Source organism: Zootoca vivipara, chromosome 5 (assembly GCF_963506605.1).
Source record: "Zootoca vivipara chromosome 5, rZooViv1.1, whole genome shotgun sequence".
Classification (NCBI taxonomy): domain Eukaryota; kingdom Metazoa; phylum Chordata; class Lepidosauria; order Squamata; family Lacertidae; genus Zootoca; species Zootoca vivipara.
The window spans coordinates 53,769,457-53,791,507 of record NC_083280.1 but is presented as its reverse complement, the minus strand read 5'-3'; the positions used below and the strand labels follow the sequence as shown (position 1 = coordinate 53,791,507).

The 22,051-nt window shown below is 38.2% G+C and overlaps 1 protein-coding gene across 5 annotated transcripts; it reads left to right on the top strand.

Annotated features, from left to right (window-relative positions):
* The first annotated feature begins 1,077 nt into the window (after window positions 1-1,077).
* TIAL1 (TIA1 cytotoxic granule associated RNA binding protein like 1) lies at window positions 1,078-21,631 on the top strand. 5 transcript variants are annotated; one of them, XM_035137824.2, is made up of 14 exons: window positions 1,078-1,322; window positions 7,040-7,107; window positions 10,530-10,626; window positions 13,358-13,456; window positions 13,678-13,732; window positions 14,296-14,383; window positions 16,244-16,319; window positions 16,987-17,095; window positions 17,211-17,306; window positions 17,391-17,475; window positions 18,163-18,286; window positions 18,597-18,736; window positions 19,354-19,445; window positions 19,825-21,631. In XM_035137824.2, exons 3-14 carry the CDS (start codon window positions 10,615-10,617, stop codon window positions 19,875-19,877), a joined length of 1,029 nt encoding a protein of 342 aa, XP_034993715.1. In that variant the 5' UTR covers window positions 1,078-1,322; window positions 7,040-7,107; window positions 10,530-10,614; the 3' UTR covers window positions 19,878-21,631. The 5 variants fall into 5 exon arrangements, with proteins under 5 accessions (XP_034993715.1, XP_034993714.1, XP_034993713.1 ...); XM_035137823.2 differs by having other exon boundaries at window positions 13,307-13,456; XM_035137822.2 differs by lacking the exon at window positions 7,040-7,107.
* Window positions 21,632-22,051: the final 420 nt, after the last annotated feature.

Sequence of the window (22,051 nt, the reverse complement as noted above, 5' to 3'; positions counted from 1 at the left end):
TGTTCAAATCAGATTGAAGCTGGCTTCGGAGGAAATGCATCAAAACACAGTATTTCTTTTTTTTAAAAAAAAAAACACCTACAAGATCAATGTGGATTGTGGCTAGCTGTGTGTACACAGCTCCACAAACCAGCATTAGCAGCATATGCAGTCTGAGTGTATTTTACCTCAGTGTGAGGATGAAATGGGCAGAATCATGTTCACCACCTTGAGTTCCTTAGCGGAGGCAGGATATAGCTTAACAACAAAATAATTCTAATGCCACGAAAATACCCTTTTATTTTCACAGCTCTGTATTTGCAGTCTTTTGAGATTATGCTGTGATTTGTACCTGGCTATTAATTTTTAAAGCTTTGTATTATTTGATAACAATATGTGTCGAGATGTTCCGTGTTATTACGTTACAGTTATATAGCATTATATAGTTATAGTACCCTGTTTCTCATATTTTAAGACATACCCATAAAATAAGCCATAGCAGGATTTTTAAGCATTCAAGGAATATAAGCCATACCCCGAAAATAAGACATAGTGATAGGCACAGCAGCAATACCGGCCATGGCAGGAGGAGGAGGAGGAAAAATATAATACATCCCCTGAAAATAAGCCATAGTGTGTTTTTTTGAGGAAAAAAAATATATAAGACATGTCTTATAATATGAGAAACACGGTATCTGTCGTTTTGTATATTGTTTTACACAATCGCCCGGAGAACCAAAGTTATTCGGAGACTGATAGATACAATTCTTTTTTCTTTCTTTTTAAATCTACAATTGGCTGGTTTTTTTAAAGCCCTCTGAACTCCAGTACTGTACTTTACTGTTTTCAGTGCAGTCCAGAGCCCTCCTCTGCTCCATTCACTAGCACGCAGAAAACGTCCTAATCGTATATCCCTCTTACGTGTAAAATAAAGATGCCGCCCCCTCCCAACCGGAACTTGGCGCGCGCGCTCCGCTCTAGACGGTCTTTCTCTATGGTCGTGAGGGTGAAAAGCTAAGCCGGAGAGGTGTTTTTGCTGCGCCTGCGTGTTACGCGGCTTCCTGAGTGGTTGGCGGCCGCGGCCATTTTGTGGATCTCTGGTTCCTCCTCTTCCCCCCCCCCCGCCTTCTCTCGGTCCTAGTCTTTTGCTTCTGCCGGGGGCCTGGACGTGAAACGAGGGGCCGCGGAGCTCTCGCGTTTCTTTACAAAAAAACACTCCACCCCTTCTTCCCGGTTGTCGGAGCCTACCGGTAGTCCCTTCCCTCCTCCGCGCGGTGTCCTGGGTCCGTCTGCGAGCGGCCCTCCTTCGCCGCGATGGAAGACGACGGGCAGCCCAAGACACTGTAAGTGGGGTTGGGGGGGGGTGGGTCGAGCACCTGGGCGCAGGTGGGCAGACCGGAGGCGGGCGGGGGTAGTGGCGGAGTGCTCTGACAGGCGGGAACGTGCGCGGGGTGGCGCTTCTCTGGAGGGGCCGAAGAGGGGGGGGAGTCGGGGGGGGAGAATGGTAGGCAATTATGAGGTGATCGAGTAGATCTCTTTAATGGGGAAGGAGTTGGTATGATGAGGGGATTTGGGGCCCTTTTTGGGGTGGGGGGAAAGATAAGCATGTTATTGAGGGAAAATAACTGGAGCCAGAGCTACAACCCAAAATGGTTTTCTTTGCGACATGCCAGGAATTGTGGGGCTGGGGATTGCCTGGTGGAAGCCCTTTCCCCAACTCGGGAAGATTTTGGGCAACGTTTCCCGTTCTGTAGCTCCATAACTCATAGGCCCTTGGTCCCTTGTCAGGGTAACGTCAGTCCTACGTGGATGTGGGTCCTGGGCCCTCCTGCCAAGGGTTTACGAATTCTCTTCTCTCCAAAAGGGAATTGGGAGAAGATGTAATTCGGAACAGAGCAAAACCTCTCACGCTCCACGAGGCGCTGGTCTCTTCTGTGGGATCCTAAACACTAGGGCTATTGTGATCGTGTCAACAGGCTGGGTTTAACATATGTTGAGTTTGGAGTTCTGTGAGGCGGCGGGGCGGGGGGGGGGAGCCTTGAGTCAGTGAGGCTTCCGTGTCGGAAATCGTGGCCAGTAAAACAAGAAGGGGAGAAAGGTCATTAGGTAGAGAGGTGTGAGTACAGATATGGGTAATCAGAGACTTGTTGGCTGATGCATATATTGGATAAAATATTGTGGGGGCAGCATTCTGAATTCAAGAGAATAAAGTTGAATAGTCAAGTGAAAGGGTTGTCTTTATGATTCAAAAACCTGAGTGAGGTATAATAATTTATGTTTCATGCAATACAAGGTTCTTTTTGTATTCGTGAAACAGAGAGAATGTGTCTTATGAACCATATGCTCACTGTTCTAGAAGGCATATTGCAAGCCAAACCCTCTTTTCCTCCTTTTTGCAGAATATTTTTTCTGAACAAAAATGTTTGCTGTATTTTGATTGTGATCAAGTACTGTAAATGATTTTCGTTTTAGCTCCCATATCCCACCTCTGAAGTGTGAGAGGAGAGAGAAATGTGATAACCAGGCAACATTGGTAGTGGGGCTTCTTGAGCAATCAGTGTATAAACGAGGTCACCACTTCTAATGCATGTAAACATCCTTAAAGCATTTTAAGTAAGCTACTGATGAACCAGAAGCCATTTGTTCAGTGCTACTTAAATTTTGAGGTAGTAAACTCGGGAGCTAGCAAGTTTAGTGCTGTTAGCCATGTTGGAAGCATCATGTTGTAGGGGAAGGAAGCAAGTAAATACAAATATGCAGACTTACAGTATACATAAATTGTATCTGACTGTTGAACATACTTGTTGAAATAGAGAACATTGTTGTTATCCTCTAATATAAAAAATCTAGTTGCTCTTGAAAAAATGTTGGATGCTCTATGTAGTAAAAATTGAAGATAATGGACAACCTTTTATTTATTTATTTTTAAAAATATCACAAGATCTCAGGGCAGTTCATAAGATAAAATACAAGATAAAATAAAAACCTAATTTCCAATCTTACTCCAATCAGTTAGCATTTTTCTCTAATATTTAAAAACAACTTTCTACCATGGTTACTGGGAAAGTATATATTTTTTAAAAGTTTGGAGTTCCTCAGGATTGTGAGTACTGTATATCTTACATTGTACAAGTGTTTTTACAAGAACATGGGCACATGTTCATCACTTCTATCCTGGACCATATCCTTGAAAGTGGAAGACTGCTTTTGTAGTATATAGCTCTCTTGTACTGATTTTGAAGCAAGCTTCAAAATGTTCTTTGTAATTAAACAGATTGTAGTTTTAATTTCAGTCACAATGAGTTGGGAGTATAATCTTTCTGTACGGAAATCATGACTCAGCTGCTCTGGTTCATTCAGAACACTTTTTGCATGTCTGTCTTCCCATCCTTTTCCCAGTCCACAGAAGTTAAGAAGTCAATCAAACATTATTTACTTGGCCACTTTGTCTCCACTCTGATTGCATGCTTGAAACCAACTCTGGTTACTCTGAATCTTTAGGAAACAATCTTAACTGACTTGAGAACCTGAGTTCAGAATGTCACTTTTGCGGCATAGCCGAAGAGAGAAATGACAGGAAGTGCCAGGGTGGTGGGATACTAAATATAACTAGCATGCATCTTACAAATGTCCACTGCGTTATCTTTTTTTTTTTAAAGTTGAATAAATGTTTGAAGTGTCAGTATTAAAAGGTTTTGTATGCTAGAGGATTGGGTCCACACATGCTTGTGAGACTAGAGCATAACCAGATGCTTGGTATTTTTCTTGGCTACAAGTTAATAAAGTTTTTATCAATGAGAACAAGCAAGAAGTTTGGCAAAACTAAATTTACCAAATTTGCTTTGCAGGACTCCCAGTGATTCCCCCCCCCCCCCGGTACAGAATCTATTTCTGCTAGATTGAAAAGCTGGAAAAGTACCCAGAACCCAACTGCAGTTGGTGTTACCTTCATCCTTTGAAAGCTTATTTGAAGTTAAGCTTCACTGAATTCAGTGGAATTTACTTCCGAGTAAAGCATGTTTAAACTGCACATTGTTAGAAAGCATACAGAGGTGCTTATTCACTCTCTCCTCTTGTAGCTGCCATATATCTTGGAAGCCTGGATCACAGCACTATAAAGTCTTACCAGTTTGCTCTGTTTTCTGTGCCAAAAGAGTACTGTATGTGCACAGCTGCCAAAGCTTTGCACTGTTTCCTTTCTTAAGGAACTAGAGTATAACGCTATGTTAGCTGTCTGCCTTTGGCTCACATTCTGTCTTCTGGCCTTAAGGAGAGAGAAAACGTGCAGCCATCCTTGTACTGTTTCACTGAACACTATAATGGCGACCAGTCCCAATTGAACAGCCTTGCAGGATAGTGATATGCACAGTGCTGGCGTATGCACTGTGTTCAAATTCCATTCTGCTAGAAAGTTGGGATTTCCGTATGTGATGTAAGAGGAATTTTAAAAAATGCAATATGAATGAGTTCTTTTGTATTTAAAAATTGGCACAGTTTTTGTCAACTGCTCTGAAATAATTCATGGACTATAATAGCTATGCTCTGAGCTATACTTTTGCAAGCCATTAATTTACTTTGCAATGCTTGTAGACAAATCATTGATTTTTTTTGCCCTGTAAGGGAGAATTTCCGATGGATCCAAATTTCTGAGAAACAGAGCTGGAAAAATATCAAGCATCTGGTTCTGTGGGTGCCTAAAAGATTTGTGCCTGTGAATGATGTATTGAAATGTCTTGTCATCTTTTATAAAAGTTATTTAAAATAGAAAATTGTCATTTAATATTTGGTTGTCTTAGAGACAACCTTGTGCTTGGGACACTTCTGTGTAAAACTTTAAAAGTTTGAATGTCCTAGGGTCAGGTAATCCAGAGTTCTTCAACCTCTGGTCTCTGGATCTTGTTGGATTACAAGTCCTATTCTCCCCACCCAGCTTTGCTGATGGTCAGGAATGTTAGGAGCTGTAGTTGAGCAACATCTGGGGACACAAATTTAAAGAAAGCTGCAATTTCTAATGATCCTTCATGACTTCATACAAGTCATGAAGTCAGTTCCTAATAATACTGGACCAAAAAGTTAATAAACACTTTAAATGTATTGGCTCATATACTGTAATATAGGCAGGGATTTATTGTCACAAGGGGCACACAAGGGTCCAAGATGCATAATGTCAAAGGTGCCAGTGGAGAACAAGCAATCATTCAGTAAATCAAACAAAAGTAAGATCTTTAAGAGCTGTCCATTACATGACAGCAGGAGGCATGAAAGAGGTTCTAGGGCCGGGGTAGATAACCTGTGGGCCCCCAGATGTTGGTGGCCCGATCAGCTCCAGCCATCATGGCAAATCATCATGGCAAATTCAACAACCATGGGCTAATCACCCCACTTCTTGGAGCTGGGATAATATCAGCATGACATTGAGATGAGAGCAGGTGAATAAATTCTTTTTTTCTGTTTAATAATTTAGTTTTAAATTTTATTTTCAATTTGTGTAATTTCCCATTGGTAAGATAGTACGTACTGACCAGGGTAGACAGGAGGTGGAGCTACATCTGCTGGTAGATCTCTGGCTGATTTGCAAGGATTTCTAGCTTTTCCATTTTTTTTTTAACAATAGCAACAACAAAATGACTCCTCTGTGAAATGAAAAAGGCTTTGGATAACCAGAAGTGGATTTTTGTTTGGAAGGATTGTGAATTATGTCCCATTCTAGTACTAAAAAGAAATTACTGTACTCTGAAGTCTTTAATTCTAAGTTAATGAGTTTGATCCAGACTAAATTCCAAATCAAATGGTTGACTTTAAGCTCCCTTGGCAATAATATGATTCCACTTATTCGTTATTAACTTGTCCCATTGATTTCCATGGAACCTACTTTCAACTAATTTACGGAGCAACTCAAACGTCTTGTTTGCTGGCCTGGAGGGAGTTTGAATTAGGCAGAGATGTCTCTCACCTGACTAAGCTGGTCCTCCATTTAATGAGTGGCTGGCTGGGAGGCCCACCATCAGTACTTCCCACTGGCATGATGTTCTGAGGATGGAGGTGGAGCTGAACTGACCCAGCATGCTGAGCCAGTCTCACTGTCATTTCATAACCACATCAGACCACATAACTACACTAGACTGGAGCAGGTGGAGCGATCAGTTTTGGATCACTGCCCACCTCCTTCTGCTGCAGCTGCCATGAGTGACAGGGGTTCAGGTGTAGCAGTGGCCCCACTGCTCTGTAAAGCCCTGTCTGCAGAGGGTGGGAGTTTGGATTGTCCCCGAGTCTGGATCCTGGCATATGTTTTTTGAACCAGGTTCTGGTTAGTGTACCTTGGGGTTCTAGTAAAAAACAAAAGCCTGGAATATATCCAGAGTGCAGACTTTCACATTTAAGATTTACTAACTGTTGTTATACATGGTAAACTTGTTCTTCAAATGAAACATTTCCTAAACGTCTTAGTAATTTTCACATTGTTTACCAACAAATTCTTGTTTGTTTTCTGATGTAGAGGACAGTTTATTAAATGAATAATCTAGGTCTCATTTTGCTGGTTAAAAATTGTATACTTGTATAACAAGTAACATGTACCACTAGTACACAAAATTTATTATGCCAGTTACATAGAAGTATTTAGGTACAGCGTCTGAGCCTAGCAAATTTCACTTCCAAGTGAGGTAACTGTGCATAGAATTGTAGCCTTAGTTATGTAGTTTGAATTATTTTTCCCTTCTACCGTGTTTCTCATATTATAAGACATGTCTTATATTTATTTTTTCCTCAAAAAAACACACTATGGCTTATTTTCAAGGGATGTCTTATTTTTTTCCTCCTCCTCCTGCTGCGGCCGGCATTGCTGCTGCGCCTATCACTATGTCTTATTTTCGGGGTATGGCTTATATTCCTTGAATGCTTAAAAATCCTGCTATGGCTTATTTTATGGGTATGTCTTAAAATATGAGAAACAGGGTACTAGATGGAGGATGTATAAATGTTTTATTTTACATGCAGCAACAGTACCTAGTATTGGAACCTATATATGTCAGAATATAAACTACTCCTGTTATCTATCTAGGTTTCTATACTATGCCTGTCAATGCAGCATAAGTGATGTCTCATGAATTAGGGAGACAGCCTATAGAGGTATAGTATATGCCTTTATTTCATTATTTATGGTTTTGCCAAGTTAATTATGTATTCTTATAGGAAATGGCTTGAAAAATATTTAGTGTGCTTCAAATATTCTATTACAGTGTTCTTTAAGATTACAATATTCATTCAGAATAGACATTTCACCAGTTGTTAAATGTATTCTTTAAAAAAAATTTAAAAAATCAAAACTGATATTGAGCTTCTATAGGCTGGCTTCATGTTACCAACTGTTTTTCTCAGTTGAAAGGGATTCATTCAAAAGCCAATATGTGATTCACGGGTAAGGCTTGCAAATTAGTCTGCAATGAATAGCCTCCTTACTTTTTCTGTTTATTTTCCATATGCCTTCCACTTTCTTGTGTGTGTGGTTTTTATTTTATTTTTTAAAGTTTTTAAAAGTATCAGGGAAGATATGTAAATACTTCATATATATTGCTTTCCCTCCTAAATGATCAAAATGTTTCTGCTATTTCTCAGGGTACTTCATAAGAACAATGGCAGCTGGTATTATTGACCCTGTGTTACAAATAGTTGCCAGACTTGAGGGGGGCAGGCGGGCGGGCCCTCATCTGATTGTAATTTGCTCAAGGCTGGTCACTGAAATCATATTGTAATTAGATTTAAGTCAGTGGCATTTAGGTATCTTACAAAACAGTTATGGGAAACATGTGACCCTCCAGCTACAACTCCCTTAACTCCTGGCCACCAGCCATGCTTCCTGGGGCTGATGGGAGTTGTAGTGCAACAACATCTGAAGAGTCAAAGATTTCTCACATATGTTATAGAACTTCCTGTGGTGTTGCAAAGGATCTCCTCTTGGGCGCCCATTCAAAGTACCTTCCTGAGCCACAAGTACTATTCCATGCCCTTAAACCCTACCTACATATTTATAACCATCCCCCCTTAATAAGCTTTTTATTGGCCATTGTGGCTGAAAGTTATATACAAATTGAAAATTTGCTTTGTATATATTAGCTGGGCCACATAAGGGTAGCATTTTGAGTTAGGGCCCCTGATGACACCTTCAGAAGATGGCCTTGCCTCTGGCACAGAGCTCCCATTTCTCTTGCCAAATGAGTGGGCAAGAGAAGCACTGCCTACAAGATTCCTGGGAGCGCTTGAGCTGACAGGATCACTCAGTTGTATGCAATCCCCACTGCTGTCACAGGGCAGAATTGGGTCTGATCTGAGTCTGATTGCTTCACCTATTTGAGGCTGGTGTAAGCATGGAGTAGGGCTTCTGCCTCCCACCTGCTTTTCACCCCAGCTGACATGGGCTGCGGAACTGAGGATTACTAAAGACTGGTGGTATGTGTACATAAAATATTGATGCTTCATGGATCATGAGAAAAACTCTTGTACTAGTTAGCAGAAGCGATCACATTATAGTTCAGCTACATCAGCCTTGTTTGATGCACATAATATAGTATTTGTACTTCTGTACAACATTTTGACAACTGACAATAAGGCCAATAGCTTCTGGTTGTCATATTATTTAAAGGCAGACTAGTTTTATGGAAAGGTTTAATTTGGACCCAGAGAAATATCAAATATTCAGCTATTATCACCTGCTGTAGACCTAATTCAGGGGATCTCTGAACTGTAGTTCAGTGCTTGGGAGTGGGCTTCCTTACCCAATGTAGAGCACATTTTCTATTCCTGCTTTAACTGAGGTTAAGAGATATTTGAAACCAGTGTTAACCACCTCAGTAGCATTACCCACAGTTTTGCCAGGATCCATAACCTCCTTTCAACTTCTATTTATGGTTAGCACTAACAATGACTAGTGCTGATATATGTTTTAATGGCAATTAAGTTGGGTGTGAGTGGAAAGTTGCTCTAGAGAAGGGTGGAAGCTAACTCCTGATCACCTAACCTTGGCTAAGAGATCCCCAGTGACATATCTGCAGTAATACTCCACACTGCATATTATGATATTGCTGTTTTAGAAGTAGATTCAAAGTGGTATTAAGAAAGCTGTTTGACTTATTACTATGGATTTTTATCAGGAGCAATAGTAGCATACAGGTAGTATTAGAATAAGCTTATTTAGTGCTGCGTTAATGGCCAGTGGTTATGGAGAAAAGCTTTTTTACCCTTGGGAAATGGCATGTGGCTTTTCAGCCCTTGGCAGCATTTCATTTATTATTTCTTTACATCATGCCTTTCCTCAAAGGAGGTCAAGGCAGCATACATAGTTCCCACTCCCTGAATCCTTTAGGTTGATATACGGTGACTTACCCATGGTCACCCATTGAGCTTCATGGCTACGTGGGGATTTGAATCTCTCTTTGATCCTATGTCAGTACTTAACCCAGCCTTCCCAAACCTTGGACCTTGGCACTGTTGGACTGCAACTGCCATCAGATCCCTGTCCTTCGGCCATGCTGGCTAGGGATGATGGGGGTTGTCATCTAACTTTGATCCCAGATTGGGAAAGGCTGCTTCAACCACTGCATTACACCACATTGCCTCTCAAATGAAGTTGAAATTTATTTTTAAAAACCTGTTTTATTTTAGTATATGAATTGCTTGATTGTAAATTGTCAGCCCTTTACTGCTCTGAAAGTACAGTTATTTCTAACAGAAGTGAAGGATTGTATCCACCTAAGCCCTACTCAGAGTAGATCTTAGTCATAACTATTTTCATTATTTTCAATAGGACTACATCCAATTTTTTTCTGAGTAATGTTTTCCCCTTGGAAGGCGCCCATACAGAAGCAGCACACTATTAAAATTTCCTTGGGTTAAATAAAAAAAGCTTACAGACTCTGATGCATGCAATGACTTTTTGAAATGAAAATGGCGCTCCTGTGCATGCACTAATTTCCATTTAAAAATTCTTGTGTCAAAGTTTTTGAATTTTGGCCTTTAGAGGTCCATTTGTTGGATTCTGTGGAGGTATCTTTTGAAAAAGAAACTCAGGAAGGTATTGGTAGCATCCATGACTCCTGCACATGCCCATCTCTGAAATTGTAGCCTAGTTTTCCTGTGTTCCACAATAATTAAGGCAGGCATGGGAAACATGTATCTGCCCAGATGTTACTCAGCCCCATGGGGCTCACATCATCTCTGACCATTGGCCATACTGGCTATGGTTGATTGGAGTTGAAGTCCCTCATCATCTGGAGGGCCACAGGTTCCTCAACTCTGGGTTATGGTTTATCTAACAAAAAGCAACATACTTGTGATACATACTTCACTAACAACAACGTTAGTACTTACCAGTATTTGATGAATACATAGTAGAGTTTTAAAAGCTATGGACTACTTAATAGTGTGTTCATAAAGTTTATTAACAGGTGCCATATTTTCTGCTTATAAAATTGATAGCTGATATTTCAATAAATTGCACAGATTATCCTTTGAGATGAATGATGGGATTAACATTACCTTTTCTTTTGTTTGTCTAGCTATGTAGGAAATCTTTCCAGAGATGTGACTGAAGTACTTATACTTCAGTTATTCAGCCAAATTGGACCCTGCAAAAGCTGTAAAATGATAACAGAGGTAAGACTCTTTCAGTCTAGTCTATGTCAATATTGTTTCATTTTAAAATTCAAGTAATTATTGATCCTGCTACCTTAAACATTTATATTAGGGCTGCAGCAGTTAGTGATTGATTAATTGAATAAAAAAAAAAACTTCTGAAATGTGCCTTTTAAACATGCACTACATCTTTAAAATATTACTTTAAAAAATTTTAGTACATAAAGTGCAGAGGGAGGCACAATCTTCCCTTTTCTCCTGCTCAGGAGGAAATGCCTCCTTTAAGATGGTGTCCATTATCAATAAATTATATAGATTAGATTATTTATAAACTATATAGGATGTTCTTTCCTGTGAAACAATTGTATGCAAATGAATTCATTTTTAATATGATAGTTATTGCTCTGACAGAAGGAACTTAAAGGATTTAGGTAAATGATTCTCAGGTCTGGGAAACAACAGGTGCAAGTTATTGTATGCAATAATAGTTGCATCTGAAGTATGCATGCTAAACATTTTTATTTTTATTTGAAATACTTGAGATACATGATATCTCTTGTACCATATTGATAATCACTACTATCCTTGGTTCATCAGGATAATCAAAATATGTTCCATCAGTTACAGTCATAACTTCACAAACAAAGCCAGTATATTAAGCTTTGCCTGTTCTGGGATTCATTGTGTGACTCTGAGCAAGGTCTCTCTTCCCTGAGTGATGCTGTAAAAAGAAGAATAGGTCCAGGATTTCAAAGCATTATCATGCAAACACCTATATAAATCACATATACAGTACATTATCCATTGTTGGTCCTAGATACTCTGCTGATCTTTCTTGCTGCCTGTTGTGCCCCCACCCCAATACTTTTCACCACTGCTGAATATTCACCTTGTTTCACTAAAAGGCCACTTGAAAATAAAGAGGAATCAAAGTCAGGCTCTTTTTGGACCCAGAAAAGATAGGTGCTGCATGTCATTCCTATTTTACACCCTCATTTCTGGCTTTCATAGCTTCAGGGAAAGACTGTGCTTTCCATATGGCAACATACCTTACATTTTGATGAACCATTTTATTGTTTCCCGAAATAACCCTTGCTAGATTGTTTGCTTTTAATAAGTACTTTGAAACTATGCTGGACATAATGCAGCAAACATTACTGATATCTCATTGAAAATAATAAAATGGAACTTAGTCTTGATCAACTTTTGCTAGTCCCATTGTGTGTCTGGTTATTCAGTGTCAGTGAGCTTACTCACTGCCAGTGAGCTTATTCACTGCAGTGAGTTTACTATTCCCCAGAGTGGACATTATTTTTGAACCCTACATTTGTTGGAGTTGCCCCAAGCAGAATTTTGGAATTACTTTCTGCTGTCTGTACTCTAGTTGTCAATTCCAGGGGCTGAGGTATTGCACATTTCCTATTGTTGGGGACATCTCCACTGACAAAACTCTTTGCAGGCATGACAGGGAGTCTGCAAGGGCCATCCTGCTGGCAGGTGTTTCTCTTTTCTACAATTTTAGGTCTTCTGGTGGTGGCAAATATATGATGTTTGTGTGTGCGTGTGCACATGCATGTGCACATGTGAGTCCATTTGACTTTCAAAATATTCAAAAACCAACTTGCGGCTTCTGATTGGCTGCAGGAATCAGAAGCCGCGGAAGCCCCATCGGACGTTCAGGTTCCAAAAGAACGTTCGCAAACCGGAACAATCACTTCTGGGTTTGCGGCGTTCAGGAGCCAAAACGTCTGAGTTCCAGGGCGTTCAGGATCCAAGGTACAACTGTATTTTACTGTGTTATATATATATATATATATATATATATATATATATATATATATATATATATATATATACTGTAAGCTGCCCAGAGTAGCTGGGTATTATTATTATTATTATTATTATTATTATTATTATTATTATTATTATTCATTCCCCTATCTGCAGATTGCTAAGTTAGTATATTTTGTTGTAAGACCCAAATGTTCAAACTTCTAGTCTGTATCTTGGTTCTGTTACCTTGTAAAAGTTGCAAATATTTGTTCGTCTACCCCCCAAAAATTGGACCCTGGGAATTATCAGTGCTTGAGGTACTTCATGTGCATAACCAACTTGTCTCTCTAGCTACAGGAAATTGACCCCAGATATCAGGCAGAATATTTTCCTTCCATAGCTATCATGTCTTAGAATTCAGTTTTTAAAGATTATGTGAATGAATAAAGGCTACATGGCCCAAACTAATAAAGGAAATCTTTGTGCCAAAATAGACATTTGTGCACAGGTTTTTTTCTGGATCTAGTTGTAAGTGTGCAAAAGTGTGATAAACACTGTGTGTATTCAGTGTCCTTCTGTTGGATAGGTGCTGCATTTATACCCACCACATAGATAGCTGATTGTGTCAGTTTTGACAGCACCAATGACCTGTGACTGATTCAACTATGCCTCCCTCCCCCTCAGCAGGTGATCAAGAATATTTCTGCTATCAGTACTATCTATTGGGAAGAGAAATTGGTGTGTGCTGTTCTGGTCATACAGCATTGTTATGTGCTGCTGTCTAGTTCAGGGTCACAGGGGAATGTTATATCTTAAACAGATAGTGTGAAACAATGGACAACCATTCTTAAGGTTATTTTATAAGCGTGTGTAGTAATACTTCCTTTTCTAGCTTTAAGTAATATATTTTCCTGGATTTTCTTCTCAGCAACCCGATAGCAGAAGGGTCAACTCTTCTGTTGGATTTTCTGTTTTGCAGCATACAAGCAATGACCCTTATTGCTTTGTGGAATTTTATGAACACAGGGATGCAGCTGCTGCATTAGCTGCTATGAATGGGAGAAAAATTTTGGGAAAGGTACGTTGCAAACAAAAAACACACAAAGAATGACACATAGCAAATGAAATGAATAGGTTAATTTATGATCCATGGCAAGCATTTTTGACCATGTTCTTACTTAAAAGTACCTTGAAAATTAACATTGGTTGCTGTTATTATTGGAATAAGTCTGTATCTTGATTGAATTTAGGCATGTATTTTAAAGTTATGTTTGTAGTTATACTTTTCTTTTTTTTCAGGAAGTAAAGGTTAACTGGGCAACAACACCAAGTAGCCAGAAAAAAGATACATCAAGTAAGTAATGCTTGTAAAAATTCTACCAAAATCAACTATTAAATTACAGTGGTACCTCTAGTTGCAGATACGATCCGTTCTGGGGTGCCGTTCGCACCCCAAAAAGTCCGCAACTAGAGCGAAGCTTCTGCGCAAGCGCGGAGCACAATAAAGCACTTCTGTGCATGTGTGAAGCACGCAGAACACTTCTGTGCATGCGCGAAGTGCGCAGAATGCTTCTGCGCACGCATGCGCAGCAACACCCGGAAGTATACCCTTCTGGGTTTGCTGTGTTTGCAAGCTGAAAAGATGCAACATGAACCTAACGCAACACGAGGTGTGACCATAGAGTTTAGCTCATGCACTTACTGCAACTTGATTTTATATAGTAGCTGAATTACTTCTGTTTTACAATCTCCATAGATACTCTTTGGCAGAACAAGTTTAATTACTGGTTAAATGCATATGTGACTTGTAAATTTAAATACAAGATTGTTTGAATTGCACCCCTGTCTACACTGAGAACTAAAGTACTGGTTAAGAGAAATATATTTATGGATAATTGGTTTTTTGCTTTCCCCCAGATCACTTCCATGTGTTTGTGGGAGATTTAAGTCCAGAAATAACAACAGAAGACATCAAGTCAGCATTTGCTCCTTTTGGTAAAATATCGTAAGTATCCTAGTTTGTATCTTAATTCACTAATACAGAACAAGTCATAATACATTATTGTATTTTCTTCTTCAAGTTAAATGTCTTTCACTTTGCTCGGATTGTTTCTTTAAAGTCTTCTTGATAATGGGCAGTGGGTGGGGTACAGTGATCTTGTGGGTTTCTTTGCATTCAATTATCCCCCCCACAAAAATTAACAAGGTCTCTGCATCAAATCAATTGAAAGCTGCATGCTTTTAACACCTGGTATGTTGGGTGGTGAATGGGTTACATTGCTGGCAAGAAAACTGTGTTTTGGTTCTTGGAGTTTACATAAAGTTGTGTGTTAGATACATCAAGGTTTCTTACTCATCTGATAATTTTGTAGATAGTGTTGAACTGCAGGCAAGTTATATAAGTTAGTGTAGAAAGCAATAAAATCTAGTAGTGTACATCTATCATTTTGACAAGTAGTGGTGTTATATTTAGAGTTCATGCATTTGGAAATTAAAACCAAACGTTTTGGTAAGTTTAGCAGCTTTTGTTTGTAGTGGTGCACAAGTGTGCCCTTCTAAAACAACCTTTTATTTTTAGACAGTAGAAATTGGGAATAGGTTTCCAAATAACTATAGCTTTTTAATTGAACATTTTAAACATTGCAAGCGTTCCTGTTAAATGCTATAGCATGTCTGTCTCTTTTGTTGCATAATCTAGTTTCTTGAGAGGTTTTCTTCTATTGTTTTCTTTGTCCTTTTAACAACACCAAAACAAAACTTGAACATCTTGTGTTACTTTACAGGAATATATTTCTGCTTAAAAAAACAATCTTTTCTATATACACTCTGTACATATTTTCAATTGAAACGTAAATCTTATTTTGTCTATTTTGTTTACTTTGCTTTTTATCTCAATGTGGTAAGTAGTACTGTTTGCGAGCAAATATAAAAAAGGTTGAATACAGGTTGCTATTTCTCAATCTTTATTTATACCTGAGACCTGCAGTTTTTCTTAAGTCCAAGTCACAATTAAAAGTAATAGCATTCTGATTATTTTGCAGAATTGCTCATAAGAATGGACAGGATCTTGAAGCTAACTGCAAGGAACTGTGCACACTGGAACTCAGTTGTAGATTTTTTTCTCATTTCTATTTATTCTTATTATACATTATTTATATATACATATCTTAGTATTTACATTTTAACATTCTATATTCAGTGCAGTTCTATATTTCCAATCATTTTAACTTACTCACTAAAATTTATGTGTAAAATTTGTTGTTTTCGTACTGGTGTGCTTAGCATTGTTGTTAGTTTTATTCTCCTTTCTTAAATTTCTGAAAATGTCAATTTTTCAAAATTTACAGCTGCCCAAACTCCAAAATGATGGTAGAGAATTGACCAAGAAAAATAAAGAAATCTGTTAACAGGCCATGTATGCCTTTTAATTCCTATTTTTTTCCTCTTTTTCAATTTTTTAATATTTAATATTTTATATCACTAGGCAGAGGGCATTTATTTAGAAAATGCATGGTAAAAATAGTTAGAAATGTTAGAGTAATTTATAGAAGAGTGAAGAGGACCCTAGCAGATAGAGTATTAGAAAAGGAAACTTTATTCCTTTTTTAAAATTTCAAATCTGAAATAGTTGTAGAAAGTGCAGGTTATATGGATAGGTTGCATGTTTATTACATGTTATTTTTTGTCCTACTGCTTTTTTTCTAACAGGCAAAGAAGCAATAGGGAGAGTTTAGGAATGGTTATAGGGGTTATTGAGTTTATAATAGGGAAAATTATGCTCACAATACAGTGTGTGTGGTTCCTTTTAGTTTTTATTTTGAAAATATTTAATGTTTTCCTCATATAACTGTGCTTCTCTTCCCAGGGATGCACGGGTAGTTAAAGATATGGCAACAGGAAAATCTAAAGGATATGGCTTTGTATCGTTTTATAATAAATTGGTAAGCAATCAAAAACTTTGATACTTGTTGACACTGAATGTGTTTGAGGTATAAAAAGGCATGTGAAGGGCAACTTTCCAGATCTTTAATTCTAGTACAGTGGTACCTCGGGTCGCGGACAGGATCCGTTCTGGAGCTCCGGTCGGATCCCGAGGTTTCCGCAACCGGAGGTGCCTGTTTTGCACATGGCGCGCGGCGTGATAGAGCGCTACTGCGCATGTGCGCGTGGAGAAACCCGGAAATATACTTCTGGGTTTGCCATTTGCCTATCCCGAAGGATACGTAACAAGAGGGGCATGTAAGTAGAGGTACCACTGTACAGAGACATGGCCCAACTTTCTTCTGCTATAAGGAATACTGTTCTCTGGAGGCAGAAATGCTCCATTTCACGAGTGGAATTTATATTTGCTTGGACCTGTGTGCAGAAAATTTGAGTGCTCTGTCTATTAAGGAAGTAATTTAGCAATTCTGATGCCCTTATCAGTGAATGAGATTGAAGCATTTCTCCATTGGTATCTAGTGATTTTTAAAAGTGTGTTAAGTAGCAACAGAGCACCCCTGTACAATACCTTTTCAGTAATCAAGAGCTTCTTGGACTATGTATGTACAAAGTTTCAGATTTGCAGGTGTTTTGGTTCTGAAAACCGAATCTGTTTTGCTTTGTTAGGATGCAGAAAATGCAATTGTGCATATGGGTGGCCAGTGGTTAGGTGGTCGACAAATCAGAACTAACTGGGCAACACGGAAACCGCCTGCCCCTAAAAGTACACAAGAAAGTAAGTGAACAAAAGGAGGTCAGCTGGGGGGTATTGGTAAATGTGAATCATTTCATTGTTATGAAATGGAAAGATAACTGAAAAGCAATTATTTGAAGTGTCATGTATCTTTCAGATAACACAAAACAACTGAGATTTGAAGATGTAGTGAATCAGTCAAGCCCTAAAAACTGTACAGTCTACTGCGGAGGAATTGCCTCTGGATTAACAGGTAGGGATCTCATTTCCCTTTGTAACAAATTTATTGAAGCCATTGATCATAAATATTACTAACAGAAAATGTTACTACCTTTAGATCAGTTGATGAGACAGACATTTTCACCTTTTGGGCAGATTATGGAAACAAGAGCTTTTCCAGGAAAAGGCTATTCATTTGTGAGGTAGGACAATTATTACTATTTATTTGTGTCTTAAAGTAGTAAGTTATTTACAGGATAAAACATGAAAATGTTATCCAAGATCTACTGCCCTTAAAGAGAAAGGAAGAATCGAACCTTTAAAAGAAGATGTGGAGTTGCATTTAGAAGTAGCTTGTTTTTGTCAAAAGAAGTGATAACATGTTGAATGGTGTGGGTGGTGCTCTTCATGTATTTTTTAGAGTTTAGGAAATGTGTGTTGGAGGTTTCTTGAAGAGTTAAATCACTAAATCCTTGAATGCCAAGGTTTCAGGTTCTGCCTTATCTGCCATTGGACTTTAATTTTCTGTTGAAATTTAAGTTTGTAATGTCATCTGGAAAGGCGCATGTCTGTTTTATTTGTGTTTGTTTTATAAAGCACAATGCACATTGATGCTATATTAATAGCTATCATTTTTGCAAGGAAAGAAGTTTATTCTTCTTACATCGTTCTCTGCACTTTCATGCAGCAAAATACAGAGCAGCTTTTGCCGGCCTGGTGTCCATATAGTTTGGGCCACAGCACAGCTGGAATTTATGGGTTGGGCGCTGTTGTCTGAAACATCTGGTGGGCACCAGGTTGGGGAATGCTTCTGTAGACAATAGTACATGTTAACTGCACCATTTCTGTACATATGTTGGTAAAATCTGACTTCATGTTTTGTTTCATAGGTTTTCAACTCATGAAAGTGCAGCACATGCCATTGTTTCAGTAAATGGAACTACAATTGAAGGCCATGTTGTTAAATGCTATTGGGGTAAAGAATCACCAGATATAAGTAAAAACTTCCCACAGGTAATTGGATTGTTTGTATAGTGTTTCCTACAGCCTCTGCATGTATCTCTCTAAGTGATTAAGTTAGTGCATGAAATCTAGATGTGACTGCCACCATTTGCAAACTATCCTATTGAAATGGAAGGTTGCAGTCCACCTGCCCCACAGTGTGTGTACTTTGCCCAGTTTGCTGAATGTGTATATAGGTCTTAAATTACTTGCCAATAAATTGCTAATTTTAGTTGATGGAGTCTGTGTGTATTTATATATTCGGTGTGCACTCTGTTGCTTCAAGTTTATTTAAATCTTAATCCTTTTTTAAAATCCCTAGGTGGATTACAGTCAGTGGGGGCATTGGAGTCAAGTGTATGGGAATCCACAGCAGTATGGACAGTACGTCACCAATGGGTGGCAAGTGCCATCTTATGGAGTGTATGGACAAGCATGGAATCAACAGGGATTTGGTGTGGAGTAAGTAATTCGTTTCACTAAAATTACTGTTGGCAGACACTTTTCTCAGACAGTTTAAACTCTGATCTGGAATCTTTGCCTGTGCCTTACTTGGCATCACTGTTGTTCTTGGTTAAGGACATCTACTGACTCTAAACTCACCTCTCATACTTTATATTAGTGCTAATTTTCAACCTTGATGGAAAGGGGGACATGAGGGTGATGTGTTTGTCTTCAGTACTAGCTACTATTGTTCTATGTAAATCAGCAGTTGTGAACCTTGGATTCACACACCCTGAAATTTTCATTTAAAAAATGAACTTTGGTTTGGTCCATAGTTTGTCTATGGACCAGGAAGTAGGAAGAGAGCACAACAAACCTGACACTCACTGTTTTTTATTTGTTTTCATTAGGTCTGAATGTACGCAGAGTAATAAAGTCAGTATTTTTAAATGTAATTATTTACAAAGAAAAACTATATTGATTTAACCAAAATATCTTTTGAATTCCCAAGCCATGTTACAACTTTTTAGCATCTCTCAGTTCTGAAATTTGATAGTTGCAAAATATAACATGCCCAATTTCCCCCAGTAAATAATTCATTCCTTTTTCTTTTCTTTTCTTATTTTAAAATCAAGTCAAACACCATCTGCAGCCTGGATGAGTGGATTTGGTGCCCAGCCTGCCCAGGGACAAGCAGCTCCTGTAATACCCAATCAGGCTGGATATGGTATGGCAAGTTACCAAACACAGTGAGCTGGGACTCTGTTTAGAAGTGTGATTTCAAGATAGGTTTCAATTTCCAGTGATTATTCTGAAGCCTGGAATATAGACATTGGCAGGGGGAGGGAGGAGAGAGAATATTTATTTTGAAAATTGAAAATGTTTGGAACCTTTAGCACAGCATTTGCTTTGGTGAAGGACACAAATGTCTTCTAGTTATGCCTTTTTAAGTTTTGTGTTCATGATGGATATGAACATGTTTTCTTTATGTACAAAATTTAAAATAAAATCAATAAAGACAGTTCTGACTACAAATGTTGGTATGTTAGGAAGAAATATTTAACAACCTGATTCTTAGATTACCATTCCATTTTTTTTGTCTTCAGTGTTTTACATCACAGATTTTAAGAAAAATGACATTAAAGATGCTTTTAGTTGAACAGTAAATCCTGACGTTTTGGCTGTGGACCAAACATTACATCAAAGAAGACAGTGTTTTCTTCATTAACCACAAAGCCATCATTCAGAAGACATACTCATGGAAATAGCTTTTTTTCCACAAATTATTTTTTCCCATATGTTTGAAGAAACCGAAGTCTGGTATAAATATTTCAGTCTTTGCTGGAAAACAGTGCTATCTGCAATACTTGAGCAAACACTTGTTAACCACATTCAGGAGCATATTAAATCTTTTCAGATCTTGTTTGCTTGAAGTGAAAACATTTGCATTTGATTTTGGGGGAGCAGTGTTTTTCCAAAGTATGGTGCTTAAGCAGTCATACTTGTACTTTTACATAAAAGTTTGTACCTAACTGCAATGTTGCAAAAGCATGCTCAGAAATAGAAGTAGCAATGTAATTATTCAAAATAATACTTAATATGCTCTGCTGCTATATTTGCAGTAGATTGACAAGAATGTGAAAGACTGACACTTCCAAAGTTGGCTACTATGTAAAGTGACATAACTATACAAAGAGCCTTAATTCTTCAATACCTTTTGTCACTAGAAACCGGAATTATTTTCCTTTCTGTTACTCAGTATGTAAATATTTTGGTTGATAACCTTGTATACCTACTTGATGGTTCCTATAAGTTGTATAGTAACTGAGTGTTAAAAAAAAATTATTGGGGATGTTTTTTAAATCTAGAAATATTTAGCCCAAGAATTTTTTTAACCAGATTGTTAAAATACCTTATTTTAGAAATTCCTCAATGTGCCATTTGGTTAACAGAAATGCAGTTGAAACAAGTATACTGAGCTGTGGCTTATTCTTAGTTAAAATGTTTGTGGGTGGGGTTTTTTTGTATTTTGGGGTGGCTTGCATGTGACAAACCTGTACAGAGGCTGGGTTGTTTGTGCACCGAGTATTACTGGGATAAATCATGAAGTTGTTCAAATGGTATACTTGGGTTATTTCTCACTTATTTTGTGGATACACTGACACAACTGCCTCAATAAATTTTGAGTTGAAAACGAATGTAAGTTAGATACAATAACTGTGTGTGTTACCTACTACAGCTAGGGGGTGCAGATGTTTCATCTCTAAGTGTGCTGAATGCACTGAAGCCCTCCACTTGGATAAATAGTCCGCTGCAATGAATAAACAAAATAGATTTGCCTTTCAGTGGACACCAATTCTAGAAAAATACTAATCCTGAATAAGAAGTGGATGTGACAAAAGTCCCACGTTACAGATTTAGAACAATTTGAAAATGCTTCATGTGTTCTCTGAGACTGTTAAGTGTTTTTTTTCTTCTTCTGGGCAAACCAATCGTCTTGCTACTTGGATAACAGTGAAGAGGATACTTTTTGCAGCTCAAGCAGTGGCTCTTCTAAATTGTCAGCATTAGCAGCAGGGAAATCTCTAAACCCTGTACTTTATCTGACATATTCTTCAGGTGTTCTGAATTTCTGAATTGTGTTAAACCTGGGAAGATAGGGCACAACCTCTGTTGTTACAGGCTACAAAGTCTAAGAAGATAGAATTACTTTAAAAAAAAATCCTACTCCTGCTAAATAACATTTTGTTCATTATTGAATCCATGCTGTACGTGGACCGGCAATTGCTCCCCAAAGGAATTTTATCCTCTGGTTCTGTTTTACAACATGAATGTAACAGTAATCAGAAAAGTAATGAAATATAATGTCTTTCAGGAGTGATGCATGTTACATAAATGTGTTTCCCAAGTCTGTATTTGGTTTCAATAGTATACCTCACTTGGTCTTATCTTAAAGGCCTTACCGTGCAGTTTTTAGCAAGTACATGAATTGAAGATGCAGAAACCACTAAAAGTAAAAGTTCTAGATTAACATACCAAGGTGGAACAGTTTATAGGGAACTTTTTTTCCTTCAAAACTAAATCATTTTCAATTTTACTCCAGCCACAAGGTACGTCATGGGTTTTTTTTAGGCCAGAGAGATGTAATTTGTGAGTTTTATTCTTTGACAGCTAATGGTTGTATTCTTAAATATTTCACCAGCACAGCTGAGTGGGTTTTTTTTGGCACCCAAAAGTTTTGATGCTACATTATACTATATTGGAATCTAATCTGCAGAGCTCACCTCACACCACTGGGATGTGGACTCCTGATGAAAGGAACACAGACACAAT